General features: G+C 35.9%; 1 protein-coding gene across 50 annotated transcripts in view; it reads right to left on the bottom strand.

Annotated features, from left to right (window-relative positions):
- The window catches only part of LUC7L2 (LUC7 like 2, pre-mRNA splicing factor), a 57518-nt gene that overhangs the window by 1480 nt on the left and 40109 nt on the right, over positions 1-15929 (bottom strand). For 42 of the 50 annotated variants that reach the window (XM_070617903.1, XM_070617945.1, XM_070617904.1 and 39 more), the window contains 5 exons: positions 15491-15634; positions 10866-11042; positions 9288-9379; positions 7301-7330; positions 3612-3803 (listed from right to left, as the gene is read on the bottom strand). In XM_070617903.1, the coding sequence (XP_070474004.1) occupies positions 3612-3803; positions 7301-7330; positions 9288-9379; positions 10866-11042; positions 15491-15634 (635 nt within the window). Of the gene's footprint in view, positions 1-380; positions 3804-7300; positions 7331-9287; positions 9380-10865; positions 11043-15490; positions 15635-15929 lie in introns of those variants that run through there. The other 8 variants (XM_070617940.1, XM_070617943.1, XM_070617951.1 and 5 more) reach the window with 3 other exon arrangements.

Below are 15929 nucleotides of genomic sequence, written 5' to 3'. Positions count from 1 at the left end.
AATTGATAGCAAATGTATTTAATATAAAAAATAATATAGAGACAATACCTTTAAAAAGTGAAAAATGTTGTCAAATTTTTAAAAAATATATAATAGAATTTAGATTCCAAATTGAATGGAAATCAATGACTGGACACAGGAGTCAGCAAACCTTTTTTCTTTGCTGTCTAGTGAGACAGTAAACATTTTAAGGTTTTGTAGGTCACATACAGTCTCTATGGTACATTCTTCTTCCCTTTCTTTTTATCACCTCGTTATCAAAGTAAAAACCATCCACAGCTCGCTGGCTATACAAAAACAGGCTACAGGGCCAGATTTGGCCTGCAGGCAGTACTTTGCCAACACTTGACTTATATAAGAGAACTACTCAATTAATGGTATGGCTTTAAATAACCATTTATTATTTTGAATATCTACTTTACTCCTCCTGAATTAGCTCATTCAACCAACAGAAAAAAAATCAGAATGGAAAACAAAGAAAGATGATCACACCATAATAAATCTTGATTAACCATAACTGCTTCTTAATACCATCTGCTCCATTCCCATACCCAACTTCAATAAGAAAGGTAAATAATAACAAAACAAGCTCATATCAGAGATTCAATCAGAAGGAAAACCAAAGGACGGTGGGATCAGAATTAATACGGAATCTTCCATACTTTCAACATCTAGAATGACTCAGTAACATATATTACATTTATTTGATTCTTTACAGGTGACATGGTACTTTTACATAATTATCTCACTCAACCCATGTTTAGAATTAGGATCTGAGGCACTGCCAAAAACCTGAATAAGTAATACTTTCAACTTCTAAGGCAGGAAAAAAACTACCACTGAAATCAGTTTTAGAAATATAGTTAAGGAGGGTCAAACCAAAAAAGCTGGAAGATTAAATAATGTTAACTTTGAGCATTCTATTTAATTAAGGTTTTAATAAGCTTAATTAAAAAATGATGTGTAAAAAAAAAAAATCATACAGTGCATGCCTAGTTACACTAGCCCTACCTATAGCCTTTGTAAGAACAGAACATGGAGAGAGATGATGGAGACGATGCCTAAGAATAAGGACACCAGGTGCTGGTAAGTCCCAGAGGTTGGTGGTAATAACTGAAAAACAACTATGAGATGAGCATCAACTAACGTTTTGTGAGAGATTACAATGTCCCAAACATAAGCAGTTTCTATTCACTATTTCACTCAAATAAGCCTAATAAGGTAGGTACTCTGACTATCTTTACTTAGCAGATGGGGAAAGACAGGTAGGATAATTAGATTACTGGGCCCAGGGGGCCAGTGAACTCAAGTAGGCTTACTCTGAAGTCTGCACTACATGTGTCTAAACAGAATAGGAAGCAGAAAAATGCAAATAGTCCTCATTTACCAAGGGTAACTAACTATTGCCAGAGAAAGGTTACAAGCAGAATCTACTTATGTCAGAGACCAGTATTTCACAGTTGGAGCAGGAGAACTGCAAACAAAAAACTTCTAACTGGGACTTTCACCTTGAAAACCAAATATATAGCAATAACTTGATGTTATCTTATATGTCATAACGTAGGTTTTAATAGCAATTGCTAATTTTTGGCAAAAACAAAGAATGTTACTTTGAAAGAATAATTTGCATATAAGGATTAGAAGTGCTCTTAAGGAAAGCAAAATTTATAATAAATAATCCTCTTTATGAACATGCTGAAAATATTAGATTAGAGGTGTCATGTAGTATGGTGGAAAAATTTCCTATACAACTTCATAAATGCAGGAAGCATTAGGGACGAGGAAAACCCAATCTCGGATGAGGAGACTTCATGCCCATCCCTTCCATCCCCACCACCAATGAAGGCCTTTAAACATTCAGACACCAGAAACTATGATAGGTGGGCAGGCTGACAAGGGAAATGGTCTACATCTTCCATCAACCAGAAGGATGATTCTCAAAATTTATACCACAGATACGACTCACGGAGAATTTTTTTAAATGCAATTTTCTGGGCAATGCACTTGGTGCCCACAGTTTTAAGAGTGTGAGATAAGTGGTCTACAAATGACACTACGGGGAACTCTGTCCCTTAGAAATTCCTTGCTTGTTTTCTGCATTTGCTTGTGATATTCACTCTATCTTGAATACCTTTTTCCTACCTGGTTTTACCTATTCAAATTATACCTACTTTATTCAAGTTTTATCTACTACCTGAAGCCATTTTTTATCACTCTGGAATCTCCCTCATCTAAATTCCTGTATTATTTACTCTATGATATAAAGTTTAGTACGTTATAATATATTAGGTCTTATATCAGGGTCATTATTGTCAAAGATGTTAGTCCTGTGTTCTAACTCACTCAAAGTTGTTTAACTATGTTGTATTTCTTTGTTATTTTTTTACTAGGCTAGTAGAGTAGAAAGTATACAATTCTTACTGACTGAAGTCACCTTAAGAACTGCATGGTCTGCTAAGAGAATAGAACTTAAATGTTCTCACCAAAGAAAATATGTGCAGTGATGGTGTTAATTAACTAATGGTGGGATCCTTTCACAAAGTATACATATATCAAATCATCACGATGTACACTTTAAATATCTTACAATTTTATTTGTCAATTATAGCTCAATAAAGGTGGGGGGAAAAAAAGAATCTCGAAAAAAAAAACCCTACTTGGAACAAGGCAAGAATATAATAAATAAAATACTGATTGAGAGCCTATTAACCAACTGAGCTTGCAAGTAGTTTCAGGGAATGACTGGTTCAGGGTCAAAAAGAAAAAAGATTTTCAACAGCTTTCTGTGGATTCTATCATGGGCTTTATGTGGACTAATCCATAGAAAATTTAAGACTAGTAGGTACCAGGCACTCAAAAAGTCTGTCATACATACGCTTAAGAAGAGTTGGCAAGAAAAAAGCTATTTTAAGCATGGTTTATGTTCCATAGAAATCACCTGGCTTAAGGGCCATCAGATGACCTGAGAAGCTCTGGGAGCTTGGTCTACACAGACTGCGAATGCTGAGGCTCCATCACATTCGAATTCTTTGTCTGTCCTGAATAGATACTCAGGTCCTTAAACATTCCTCACTCTAAGTCTACCCTCCTTGCACGTTTTGAGTTTTCATGTCAAGGAAGTGTAACTTCTTAAGATTCTGAATCTGCCCTGCCAAGTAACTGTATATAACAATGCATATACCTAAGTGCAGATTAAATAAGAATACTAGAATGTGTCTGCTCTGAAAAAGTGCACAAGTTCAAAGAAGTCTGGAAAACAATGAGTCAAACAAAGCTAAAAAACTTTTAATGAAAGGACTTCTCAGAGCCCCTAATTTGCCAATACATACTGAAAAAACTCCGAGTATTGGTACCTAAAATTATTTGCCCATAAAGTACTTTTTTTACAAGACACTGTAAGCAGAGAAAAGCAGTAACCTCTGCACATATTGGTTCCAATTTCTTACTCTGGCTCATACGTATGTTCTTATTGAATTACCCATATAATCAGGGAAAAATACGTTATACACCCACACAAATGTGTACATATCACCAGAGGCAAGTTGCAAACCAACAGTATCCAACTCTCAATCATAAAGGGAGCGCCACTCCTCTTACGGATGCCTCAGTACCTCCTCCTGGATCGCTCTCTGCTCCTGTCTCTAGAACTGTGCCCGCTTCTCTGGTGGCTGCGGCTGCGGCTGCGGCTGCTGGAACGGGATCTGTGGCGATGGCGTTTCTCCCGGGATTTGGATCGAGTTCTCCTCTTCCGTTCCCGTGACATGGAGCGAGACCGATGTCTGCGATGCTCTCTGGACCTGGATCTACAGAAAACATCTGACTTAGTTTTCAGCTTCGGCAGCACCACACTTCTTGCTTTCTAAAGCTTTTTCTTTAAAGAGAAAATATCCCTCTGCAGCCTTATTTAATGCCAATTCTGTTTCAAGTCAGCTAAATCTACACTAAAATAAATTGCTGGCATATTAAATAACTACATGCTAGAATTCAAAAATAAAAATTAAACATGGGTTCTCAGAGGTCAATCAGTATTGTATAAATTTACATCAGGAATATCAAAAAAGTGAAAGGAAACAACCTCTACCACTACTACACACCACGAATTGTATTATCTAGAGGCTTTATGGATTTAATTCCATTTAAACTTCTAAGATTTTTAGTATACTTTAGAAACAAAGTAAGTACCTGATGGACATGGACAGAAGAGAGGAGAGGCATGAGAAAGAATATTGTTTAGAATAAGTTACTAACTCTGAATTAGAAAGGTTATATGAACTTCAAAGTAAGTTTGAATGCCCACAATACCCAGTCACAATGTAATTAAAACACAGTAAGACAGTTCTCTATTCAAGTAGTACATGATTTGTGAGGAAAAACTCACATGCATAAATCATTTGAGAACTTTAAGTTGGGGGAAAAAACACTATTTACAAGTACATATGAGAAGGAAAAACATTTAGAAGAAATTAGAAGGAAAAACACTCCTGTAGGCTCCACTTGGTTGCAAAACTAACTTGGGTATTATGTGTGTGGTGAGAGTTGGGATGGCATATGCAAAGGACATAAAACATTTGAGAGAAAACAAAGGGGAAGAAAGGCATGCAGCTTTGTTAGAAAAGGCACTTTACAAGTGATGAAAATGTTCTAAAATGGATTGTGATAGATGCACAACTTTAAATTTACTAAAAATCATTTACTTTACACTTAAAATGGGTGAACTTATGGTATGCTATGTAAATTATACCTCAATAAAGCTGGTACAAAAATTTTTTTAAGCACCTTAAGAATGTGATGTTTTCTTATAATTTGATAAAGTTCAAACGCATATCATTAAGTTGACAGAATTTATAAACTGAGTTTATTTCCAAATGATTATTTTGTTAAATGAAGTTTAAATGCATTCAGCTTATGTCCACATTATAGGCAAAGAAAGTCACAGATTGTGGACCTAGCATCAACCACAGCTGAAGAGACTACTTCCACAACTGAATAAAAAATATTTCCGAAAAGGAGCACAGGGAAAAGAACATAACATTCACTCGATACAAGTTTTATCAAATGATATTTTGTTTAATCACTCATTTTGAGCTATTATAATGAATCTATTCCTTCCAATGCATAACTTTATTCATCTTAAAATTTTGTCTTCTTTGTGGAAGATTAGCCCTGAGCTAACATCTGCTGCCAATCCTCCTCTTTTTGCTGAGGAAGATTGGCCCTGAGTGAACATCCATGCCCATCTTCCTCTACTTTATATGTGGGATGCCTGCCACAGCATGGCCTGACATGTAGTGCTTAGGTCTGCATCTGGGGGTCTGAACCAGCAAACCCCGGGGCTGCTGAAGCAGAACGTGTGAACTTAATTGCTGCACCACCAGGCCAGCCCCACTTCATTCATCTTTGGAAAAAAAAGACTTCCTTAACCTCATGGAGCTTATACTCCAGGAAGAGGTTTACATAGATATGTAGGCAGTAAATAAAGATAGGTCAGGTAGTAAAGAAATGATATATTAAGAAGGGTAAAGATGGAGAGAGAGGAGGTAGTAATTTTTTATACAGAATAGGCAGGGAAGGCTTTTCTGACAGGATAGCATTAAAGCAAAGATGAAATGAAGTAAAGGAATCAGCTAATAAGCCATCTCAAAGAGTGTGTCTGGTAGAGGGAACACAAAGGCCCTAAGGTGAGAAAGTTCAGCATGTTGAAGGAATAGAAGAGACCCACTTGGCTGGAATGAAGTGAGCAAAGGGGAATAGTATCAGGGGTATTACAGGCAGGATGACCAAGTTCTTTACCATTCATAACAGGAGGCTCTGAATGATAAATTATGTGGCGGGGGGTGGGGATTAATAACTATGCTGAGAGAAGACATAAAATGGAACTACCCCAGGGCAGACTGACCACTCTACTTAAAAGCTATGGTGAGGATTTCAACTTCTGTGAGAGATGGAGCACCTCCGGAGGGTTCAAACAGAGGCCTGACGTGATTTCTTTCACTTTGTAAAGGGCTCATTCTGGCTGATGTGTGAAAAACAGACTGAGGTGGAAAAGAAGAGTGGGCAAGTATAGAAATTAAGATAGTAGTTAAGAGACTTTTATAATAGAGAGGTAAGAGGTGGCTTGGACTAGAGTGGTAGAAATTAAATTTCTGGCCTGAATATCTAAAGATGTTTTATGTCTAAACCCTTCAAGTATCTTTTCAACAAAGGGACTAGCCTGTATTAGTTAACTGGTAAACAACTACAGTGTCATCATCTAATGCTTCTATTTCTTATCCTGGATTCGAGAAACTCACAACAATATAAATTGGTCTCGTTTATTAAGTCTTCGTTTTTTGGTGTTTTAAGCAGAAATACCACTGAAATTTTCTTGAAAGTACTAAAGGGCATGTAACAGAAATATAAGGTTTTTCTTTCATTAACAACAAATGCTCCAATTTATAGGGAAAAGTTCTTGGGAAATACTCTTCAGAGTTAAGAGTACTCAGAAGGTTTCAAAAAGATGTGATGTGAACAAGAGGAATGGGAGGATTTGAAAAAGAGAGAAAGGGCATTCTACATGGGAACGGATCCATGAGAAAGACTCCGGAACGGGAATGGTAAGTGAAGAATTAAGAATGATGAAGTACATTATGTTCCCCACCATTCTGAGAAAAAAATTACCAGTACTTAGTAAAAACTATGAGAAAGGCTTCAAAAGCCCCCAAATATTAATGCCCAACGCCAAAGTCAAGTGTTATCTTGTCCTCTTCGTCTTTAAGGCTGTAAGCACCCTTTAAAGCCTTTTGTGATCACTGTAACAAAGGGATAAACTCATAGAAAGTCAAGATCAAGGCATAAACTAAACATTTCAGTTTCCCTTAATAACCCACCATGGATCTTTTTCATTCAAAAATATATCCAACTATTTAACCTACTTATATTTTCCACAGGTACAACCTCTTCGAATGTTTCTTAAATGCACCACTCAAATTGATTTTTAAAAAATAAATCCTGTCACATGTTTACTCTGAGCTTCTAAAGATTTAAATTTTTATTTAAAATTTCTTTACATTTCTTTAAAATATAAGCTTTCGCTATAACTCCAGGGCACTGTATATAATTACTCTGACAATACTAAATTGTAGTCCATGAGTATCTTCTGACCAGTTTCTTCTCAAATGACATTGCTCAAACTTAAACTACAAAAGAATTAAGAGTATTAATCTATTAATTCTCATCCATTTTTAAAAGATATTTAATCTATAAAAATAACCTTTGAAAAACACAGCTTCACTACTTATACCTTTCTTATACAATAACCTACCTTTTTGGATTCTTGCTATGTGATCGAGACCTAAAAAAAAAACTATTTTTAGAAAAGTAACCATAAATGAGAAAAAATGTGCGGTTAAAATTATTCTTCCTGATTTTTAATTTTTATACCAATTTTATAAATATAAGGCATGTATTGTATGCATACAAATTTTTCCAAAATGCACCACAAACTCTATAGACATCCCCGCCTTGGCATATGAGTCTCCTTAACTAGGTTATCTGGCGCTAAAAAAGAATATGCTCCTAGGAGACTATAACAGTACATCACAACTCACTAATTCTCCAGAAACCACTTCCCAACCTGGAAAAAATTATTTGTCATTTATATCTCTGTCATTTCTTCTTTCCCTCTGGAAACAAAGTAAAATTCCTATGATGAGATGCATACACTTTGGAACTACAACCTCCTACTATAACCCCTAGAATGCCTGATTCAATCTTACATCTGCTTCTTAACATGAAACACAATACTCTTACCTGGAAGCACTCTTCACATTTCCCAGCACAGAATTAATGCTCAATAAGTAGTAAAAGCTAATATCATGGTTACTAGGAAGGCACAGAGGTTTTTTGTGGAGAATATACAGCATGGTTGATACACAGCTGTGGATTCAGCCTGACGTAAGTTGTAACTCTGGTTTCACCAATCACCATCTGTGTGACCTGGGCAGACTATATATTCTCTCTCAGCTTAGTTTGTCAATTGCAAAGGAGGAATAGTAATATAAATTTCACAGGGGGTTGTAAGGATCAGATGAACTAATATAAGTAAATTCTTAGCACAGTGCCTGGCACATGATAAGCAACCAGTAAGTGATAGTAATTTTTATTATTACCCTTTTCACTACCATACTTGGAATCCTATCTCATGTAATTCTGTACTTGCTTGTAATTTCCTTATCTTCCATACTTAGTTGCAGCATTTCCTCAAGTTCGTAGATTAAAAAAGAAATTTTCAAAAACATTTCTGAAATAGTGTTACATTTTATAAACAGTGTTAAAAGAAGTTTGCCAGTTGGCAACAAACAAGTAAAGATGTGATGTACTTTCTTATCATCTGTGAATGTGAAAACGTAATCAGGCAAAGAATTCTTTTTCCCCCATTTGACTGTCACCTCAGTTGAATCATTTATATTACTAGCACTAAATTCAGTTGAATTTTAACTTAAACTGAGATTTCTAATGCCATTTATATGGTCTTAAATATTACATACTGGGTAATATTCCCATGGAAACTTAGTGTACACAAAAGAGCACAGACATAAAGCTCTTGAGTTAAAATTTATGGTAAATGAAGAACATACATATCATTAGAGGAATGACAGCACTTTCCCTAAAAAGGGAGGATACCCATATATAGCTGTGTTTCATCTTGCCATGACACTGTAAAAAGATTACCTGTTACAAGCCATGTAACAAACGAAGTCAGTTTAAATGTCTTGAAATTAAAACTGCAGGTCAATGTTCTGAGTCACTTTTATCCACTGGCAACAAATGCATCGCGTCATGGTGAAACATTCTTTGTAACACATCTTCATAACTACTGTAACAACTTGAGGATGGACAGGATACCTGCAGTTTTCATTTATAGTGTTCCTTTAATTGTATTACACATCTCTAAAATTTAAATAAATTCTCTTCTGTAGATATTGTGCCTAAGTTAATTAAACTCCTTTATAATATGTGACTAGGTCATGCCACCTTCCTCCAAGCTTTGAGCATGTTATACTCAGTCTATTTCAAGACATTTAAACTGACTTCATTGTACATTTTAAAGGAAATCACCTGGACTTAAATGGCCACAAGTGAACATGCTCATATAAATATTGTTTCATATGGTAATATTTTTAAGAGTAAACAAAATTTCCCACGTCCAGATTTATTAACATCTAAAATCTTGCATCAATCACATCTCTTTTGAGAACTGGAGATATTCAGCTTCAGATACTGGGACTAGTCAATTAATTACTCCATACCTCCTCAGCTTCTCTCTTTCTTCTCTCTCCCTTTCTTCTCTTCGTTTTAGGCGTTCCTGGTTTCTTTTCTCCTGCTTCTCAGCGACGACTCTCTTAAAAAACAATGATAGGTCAAATAATAATAAACAGAAAGCATTATTTACTGAGTCCATTCTTACTGAGCATTATCTTAAACTTTAACATATCTGGTTTCCAATATAGTACAAGGTAATATCAAAATCTGTTTAATAACAATTCAATTTGAAGTTTTGCCAGGCCATCAGGCTTACAAGTCTGGTTTCTAAAATCTTTCCTTGGGGGAACATTTGTAACACTCCATGTTTCTCCATCATTTCTTAATGATATTTCAAAACCCCTTAAGATTGTCCACTTCTGAATGTTTTCTAGCATTATTTTGTGTTTTTTCGAACATCAACCATTATAAATCACCATAAATTTCCATGCTCTATGATTTGCAATATAGAAATGTCTTCTGTCACTTCCAATTACCATCTTGATGTTGCTGCTTTTAAAAATACCAATAAAATGCTAAACAATTCTGTTGCTCGGTCTATATCTGCAAAGATACCCAAGTAAATAGAATCTTTGAGTTTTACCTTAGAGGCCCACACCATTTGCTGTAGTGAAACTCATTTTGTGATTTTTAAAAAATTTAACCCAAGATCATCCTCACTACTCAGAATACTGAGAAGAGCTCAGTATTAACTGTAAATATGGAGATGTCTCTAGCTGTTTCTGATTCCACCTTATTTTAAATGTCAAACTATGGATCTTGGGTTAATTCCAGTCATAAATGCATAAAGTCACTATCCAGTGTTTGCCACCTTTGAGCCAGTCCTGAATTCATGACAAAATGCTACAGTGCCACAATTTTTAAAAAACTAACCACATAAGACTGTTGAAAAGTAAACTGATTATATCCATTGACCACTTATGTTTACCGTTTCAGATACCCTCACTTTGTTTTTTAACTTCTCAAAAGAACTCAGCAGATGTGTAAGAACTGTGTTGTCTTTCTCACGACAGCCTATATATTTAAGTGACAGTGACTGTCTATTTTTTAAAAACAGGTTTCATTCTAAGTCTCTTCTGAAATGGAGGCAGAAGCATAAAATAAAACTAGAGGTCCTACAAACAAGGTCCTGGCTATTTGGTGAAAAACTGGAAAATATTTCAAATAAATACATGACTCATTTTCTCCATCTTCCTTTAAATATTTGTTATATTAATATTATTAATAATTTTATATAAAAGAAAATAACAATAGAAATTTTAGGGGACTTTGTATGAAAGGATTAGTTTAGAACCCAGTTTGGAAGATTCCTAATTCAACATGATACCCAACACAAAACATTACCTCCCAAAATAAGGGGATTGCATTTCAAAGTCTGTTTCTCAGACATCATTCACTAAACCAGTTGGTATCTCCATTTATAATCCTACCCTATTCAATATGAATTGTTAACAGAATCGCAGTCAAGAATATTATACAAAAAGACAACTAACCACAACTAATGCAGATCAAAAGAATGAGTGGCTAAATAGGATAAAGTGACAGATATTAATTTACCAATATACCTTTAATTCTTCAAGCTTCTCTCTTATTTCAATAAATCCCAGGTGCAATTTACCCCCAAAATGATCGGCCAATCTTCTGTCATTATCATGAAGACCTAAATAGGCAGAGCAGACTTCACAGACTCGAAGTTTCTGCTGTTGGAAACTTGAAGCTGGCATAGAATTCCGATAAACTTCCTAAACAAAAGCAAGGAAAACAATGTTCATCATAAACCTCACTAAAAGTCATACAATTAAACAAAATTACACTGTTTATACTAAAAATGTTTTTAAATGACTACACAAAATCAAGGCTATTTTGTCACAAAAATTACAGGTACCCCATGTCCCCCATCCTCTGTTCTCAGGACCTGTCCACTGGAGGCAAAAGATCAGAGCCTCAAACACCTTTTGCCAAGAACTACCATTAACAATTCTACTATGATTCAGAACACAACATTAAAAGGTTTTCTCAATGTTTTACAATATTCTGTTTTCTATAATTTTTCTTAAAAATGAGATGTAGCAACCCCAGAACTATACAGCAGTGAAGGGTCAAGGAAGCAAAAGCTGCCCACGCTTGCAGAGAAGGACTGTCTGTCTTCCATATTGTTAGAGCTTCCTTTTTCCCCACACATCATTTCCCCCTGCTCTGGAAATGTGGACAAGACATACTAATGATAAGACTTCCCACTAAACTAAAAGTAGTTCTATAAGACAAGAGATGAAAAGTGTCTTACTGAGATTAAGATGTCTTGTACTCAACCATTTTATTTATTTTAAGTTCAGTAGTGAAATATAGATTAGTGGGTTTGCCTATCCACTCTACCCTTTACCCTTACTGAAAATTCTGGTTTTTGTTGAGGCAGCAGCCTGCCCAAATAAAAACATTAACTTTCCAAGCTTTAAAGTAGCTTTGGCTAAGCAGATATAAGTAGACATTGCTGGATAGAGTCTATAGGAAAGTTCTTTAAAAGGGAGTCAACAAATTCAGACGAAAATCACCAATGGCTTCTACAACCTGTGGATCAAAAAGTGATGGGAAACAGAACATTCACAGTTTCAAATGTGTCATACCAAAATACCTATTAATTACTAAAAAGAAAACATCGTAACTTCACAGTGGAAAAATAGGCAACATCACCAGAAATGGTACAAACCACTAACGTTTGCCTTCTGATAGGATATAACATTACTTCAGTGGCATTCCTCTGAAAAGTCTAACCAGGAAGAAAAATTAGACAAACTCGGGGTCGGCTCTGTGGCCAAGTGGTTAAGTTCGTGCATTCTGCTTCGGCGGCCCAGGGTTTCACCGGTTCAGATCCTGGGTGCAGACATGGCACTGCTCATCAGGCCACAGTGAGGCAGCATCCCACATGCCACAACTAGAAGGACCCACAACTAAAATAGAACTATATACTGGGGGGGGTCTGGGGAGAAAAAAAGCAGAAAAAAAAAAAGATTGGCAATAGTTGTTAGCTCAGGTGCCAATCTTTAAAAAAAGAAAATTAGACAAACTCAAACTGAAGGACACTTTATAAAATAACTGGCCTACAATTTGTTTTTGAAGATTTTATTTTTTCCCTTCTTCTCCCCAAAGCCCCCTGGTACATAGTTGTATATTCTACTTGTAGGTCCTTCTGGTTGTGCGATGTGGGCCACTGCCTCAGCATGACCTGATGAGCAGTGCCATGTCTGCACCCAGGATCCGAACCGGGGAAACCCTGGGCCACGGAAGAGGAGCTCATGGAACTTCACCACTTGGCCATGGGGCCGGCCCCAGGGGAATTCTGTATACTACTTTTATTTTTTTACTTATCTGAAACTATTTCAAAATACAAGTTTAAAAAAGGAAAACACAAACACACAAAACAGAAAGGTGAGTCAACCTAATTCCTATGCCTTGTTATTCCTCCTCTTTATGCAAAGAGGAAAGGCTTTAGGCTTAGTGGCCATATTGCTACTACAAACTGGATAAGCATAAAGATGAATCCAACATAAAGCCAGAAGTAGCCTGTAGCTAGATGGCTTCATGGAGTTGCTGTACCAACCCCAGACTCTCTAACCTTGAATATTTAGTAAATGAGAAAAACAAAACTCTTCTTTGGTTATGCCATTATGAGTTAAGTTGTCTATTATGGGCAGTGAACACAATCTATAATTTTTTTAATGCACTATCCTTAGTAAAGTGCAAGTAAATTTCCTAATGCATTATCCTTAGTAAAAATCAACTGATGATAATATATAACAGGCTAAAGACGTTAAGCTACTGTGTAATACCAGTAAATCTTCAACTACATACTTATGAAGTTTTACGGAAACTAGTATATGGAAGCAAAGTAATAATGCTCACTGGATTCATTACCCAAGAGTCTTTTGGGGAAATAAATTAGCTATAATACTAAATAGTACGATATTAGTATAAATATTTGCATTTTAAAATGCAGTGTTTTATTTTCTGGATTGATATTAATTACACTTAAATAAATTCTAAATATTAAGACATTAAAATTACCAACAAAGGCTACATGGCATATCTTTTTTCATCCTATTACCTTTAATGTGTATCTTCATATTTAAAGTGGACTTTGTAGCTAGCATATAGCTGAGTCCTGCTTTTTTTAAAAGAAAAATCCAGTCTCACAATCTCTGCCTTTCAATTGGAGCGTTTACACCATTTACATTTAATGTAATTATTGATACATTGGATTTAAATCTACCATGCTGCTATTTTTTTTCCTATACGTCCAATCTGTTGTTTGTTCCTTTTCTTCTGCCCTCTTGTGGACTAAGTGTTTTTTAGGATTCCATTTTATTTCTCCTCTTAGTTATACCTCTTTTTTTCCTCTAATGGTTTCTCTAGGGTTTATGGTACACAACCTTTAACTTACAAAGAAAGCTAGAAAGGCTTTATTAATATCAAAGGAGATTTTGGGGCCAGCCCCATGGCTAAGTGGTTAAGTCTGTGTGCTCTGCTGTGGCAGCTCAGGGTTTCGCCAGTTTGGATCCTGGGCACAGACATGGCACTGCTCATCAGGCCACGCTGAGGTGGCATCCTACGTGACACAACTAGAAGGACGTGTAACTAAGATATACATCTATGTACCAGGGAGACTTGGGGAGATAAAGCAGGGAAAAAAAAATAGATTGGCAACAGTGGTTAGCTCAGGTGCTAATCTTAGGGGAAAAAAAAAAAAATCAAAGGAGATTTCAGAACAAGGGATGTTACTAGGGATAAGTAAGGACATTTCAAAATAATAAAGGGTTCAATTAATCAAAAAGACATAATCTTAAATGTGTACTAACCTAATAACAGACCTTCAAAATATACAAAACAAAAACTGACAAAATGCAAAGCACAAATAGACAAACTCACAGTTACAGCTGGAGACTTCAACATTCATCTCAGTAAATAGTGTACAAGAAGTAGAAAACACACAGCATATAGAAGACTTGAACAAATCCATCAACTATCTTGACTCAACTGACATTTATAGAACACTCCACCTAACAAGGCAGAGCATCATTCTTTTCAATTGCAGATGGAATATTCACCAAGACAGACCATATGCAGGACCATAAAACAAATATAGACGAATTCATGATAAGTATTCTCTGACCATAACAGAACTAAATCAAAATCAGTAACAGAAAAGCATCTGCAAAACGTACCAAATATATAAAAACTAAACACACCCACAATAACCCATAGGTCAAAGAATAAATCATAAATGCTATTAGCAAACATTCTGAACTGCATGAAAATGAAAACACAATATAAGAAAATCTGTGGGATGCAGCTATAGCTGTGCTTAGAAGACAACGTATAGCATTAAAATGGTCTAAAATCAATGATCTAAGCTTCCATCTTAAGAGCCTAGAATAAGAACAAATTAAACCCAGGGGTGATAGTTAGAAGCAGGGGAGACTATGACAAAAGGAAGAGTACAATTTCATGTGAAGGCATTCCATTTAAAAAAAAGAAAAACAAACAAATTGGGTGGGCCAAACAAAATAGAACTTTGTCCGCAGGATATCAGATTTTGACCTTTGCTTTGGAGGAAGAATGACAGGAAGCTCCCAAGGTGCTAGCAGATTATACTGAGGTGGGAAGTATCTTTGCAAGGGGATAGAGTCAGGGTTAGGGTATCATAATGACCATGTTCACAGAGAGTATGTGACTGTTACATGTGCGTGACTGTTATGACTAACTAACAATTTCATTTACCAGTTATAAATTTCAACAAATTGATGGCTCTAAATTAAAAAAAAACCTGTAATTTTGATACACAACCCATTAGTACAACATGGACTAATCTCTTTCTTCTTCTTTTTTTTTCCTGAGGAACATCTGCCCTGAGCTAATGTCCACTGCCAATCTTCCTTTTTTTTTTTTCATATGTGAGCTGCCACCACAGCATGCCACTGACAGATGAGTGGTGTAGGTCCGCACCTGGAAACCAAACCCAGGCCGATGAAGCGGAGTGCACCAAACTTAAGCACTAGGCCACTGAGGCTGGCCCCAAATATTTTTAAATTGGCTTAAATTCCCTTTAGTAACTTTTCAATAATTTCTAGTCAAATACATGTTCTTTAAGAAGTACAGATACAAAGGCTCCATATACTACTGTTAAGAATTTAGTTACCTCTGCTTCTCTCTTCTTTGCCCGTGCTTTCTCTACTTCATCCATTACTTTCTGGGATTCTTCCACATTCCCTTCAGCTCCTAGTTGTTCCACCTTGGCCAACAATTTACCAATTTCTTCATTTAACTCATGAACACGTTCTGCCTAGAAAGAAACAAAAGAGAAGATCATGAATAAAAAGCAGAATGAGTATCAAAGTTCAAAATATGTCAGAAATGCTCAGAAAAGACTTAACGTTATCTAAGGTAAACTGAGTATAAATAATGCCTTTGAGCATATCCTAAGTGAACTGGTGGGACATGAGGAGATTCTGAGCCTGCCTGCCTGCCTGCCTTCACTTTAGTGAGGTCAGGGATACAAGGGATTTCAGTAGAACTATTACTTTCCAACCTTGCTTAGGCAGTGTATTCCAAGGATAAAATACCTTTTCTTCCACAAT

This window comes from Equus przewalskii, chromosome 4 (genome assembly GCF_037783145.1).
Source record: "Equus przewalskii isolate Varuska chromosome 4, EquPr2, whole genome shotgun sequence".
Lineage (NCBI taxonomy): Eukaryota > Metazoa > Chordata > Mammalia > Perissodactyla > Equidae > Equus > Equus przewalskii.
Note: the sequence above shows the minus strand (reverse complement) of the source record. Positions and strands in the feature narration are given on the sequence as shown.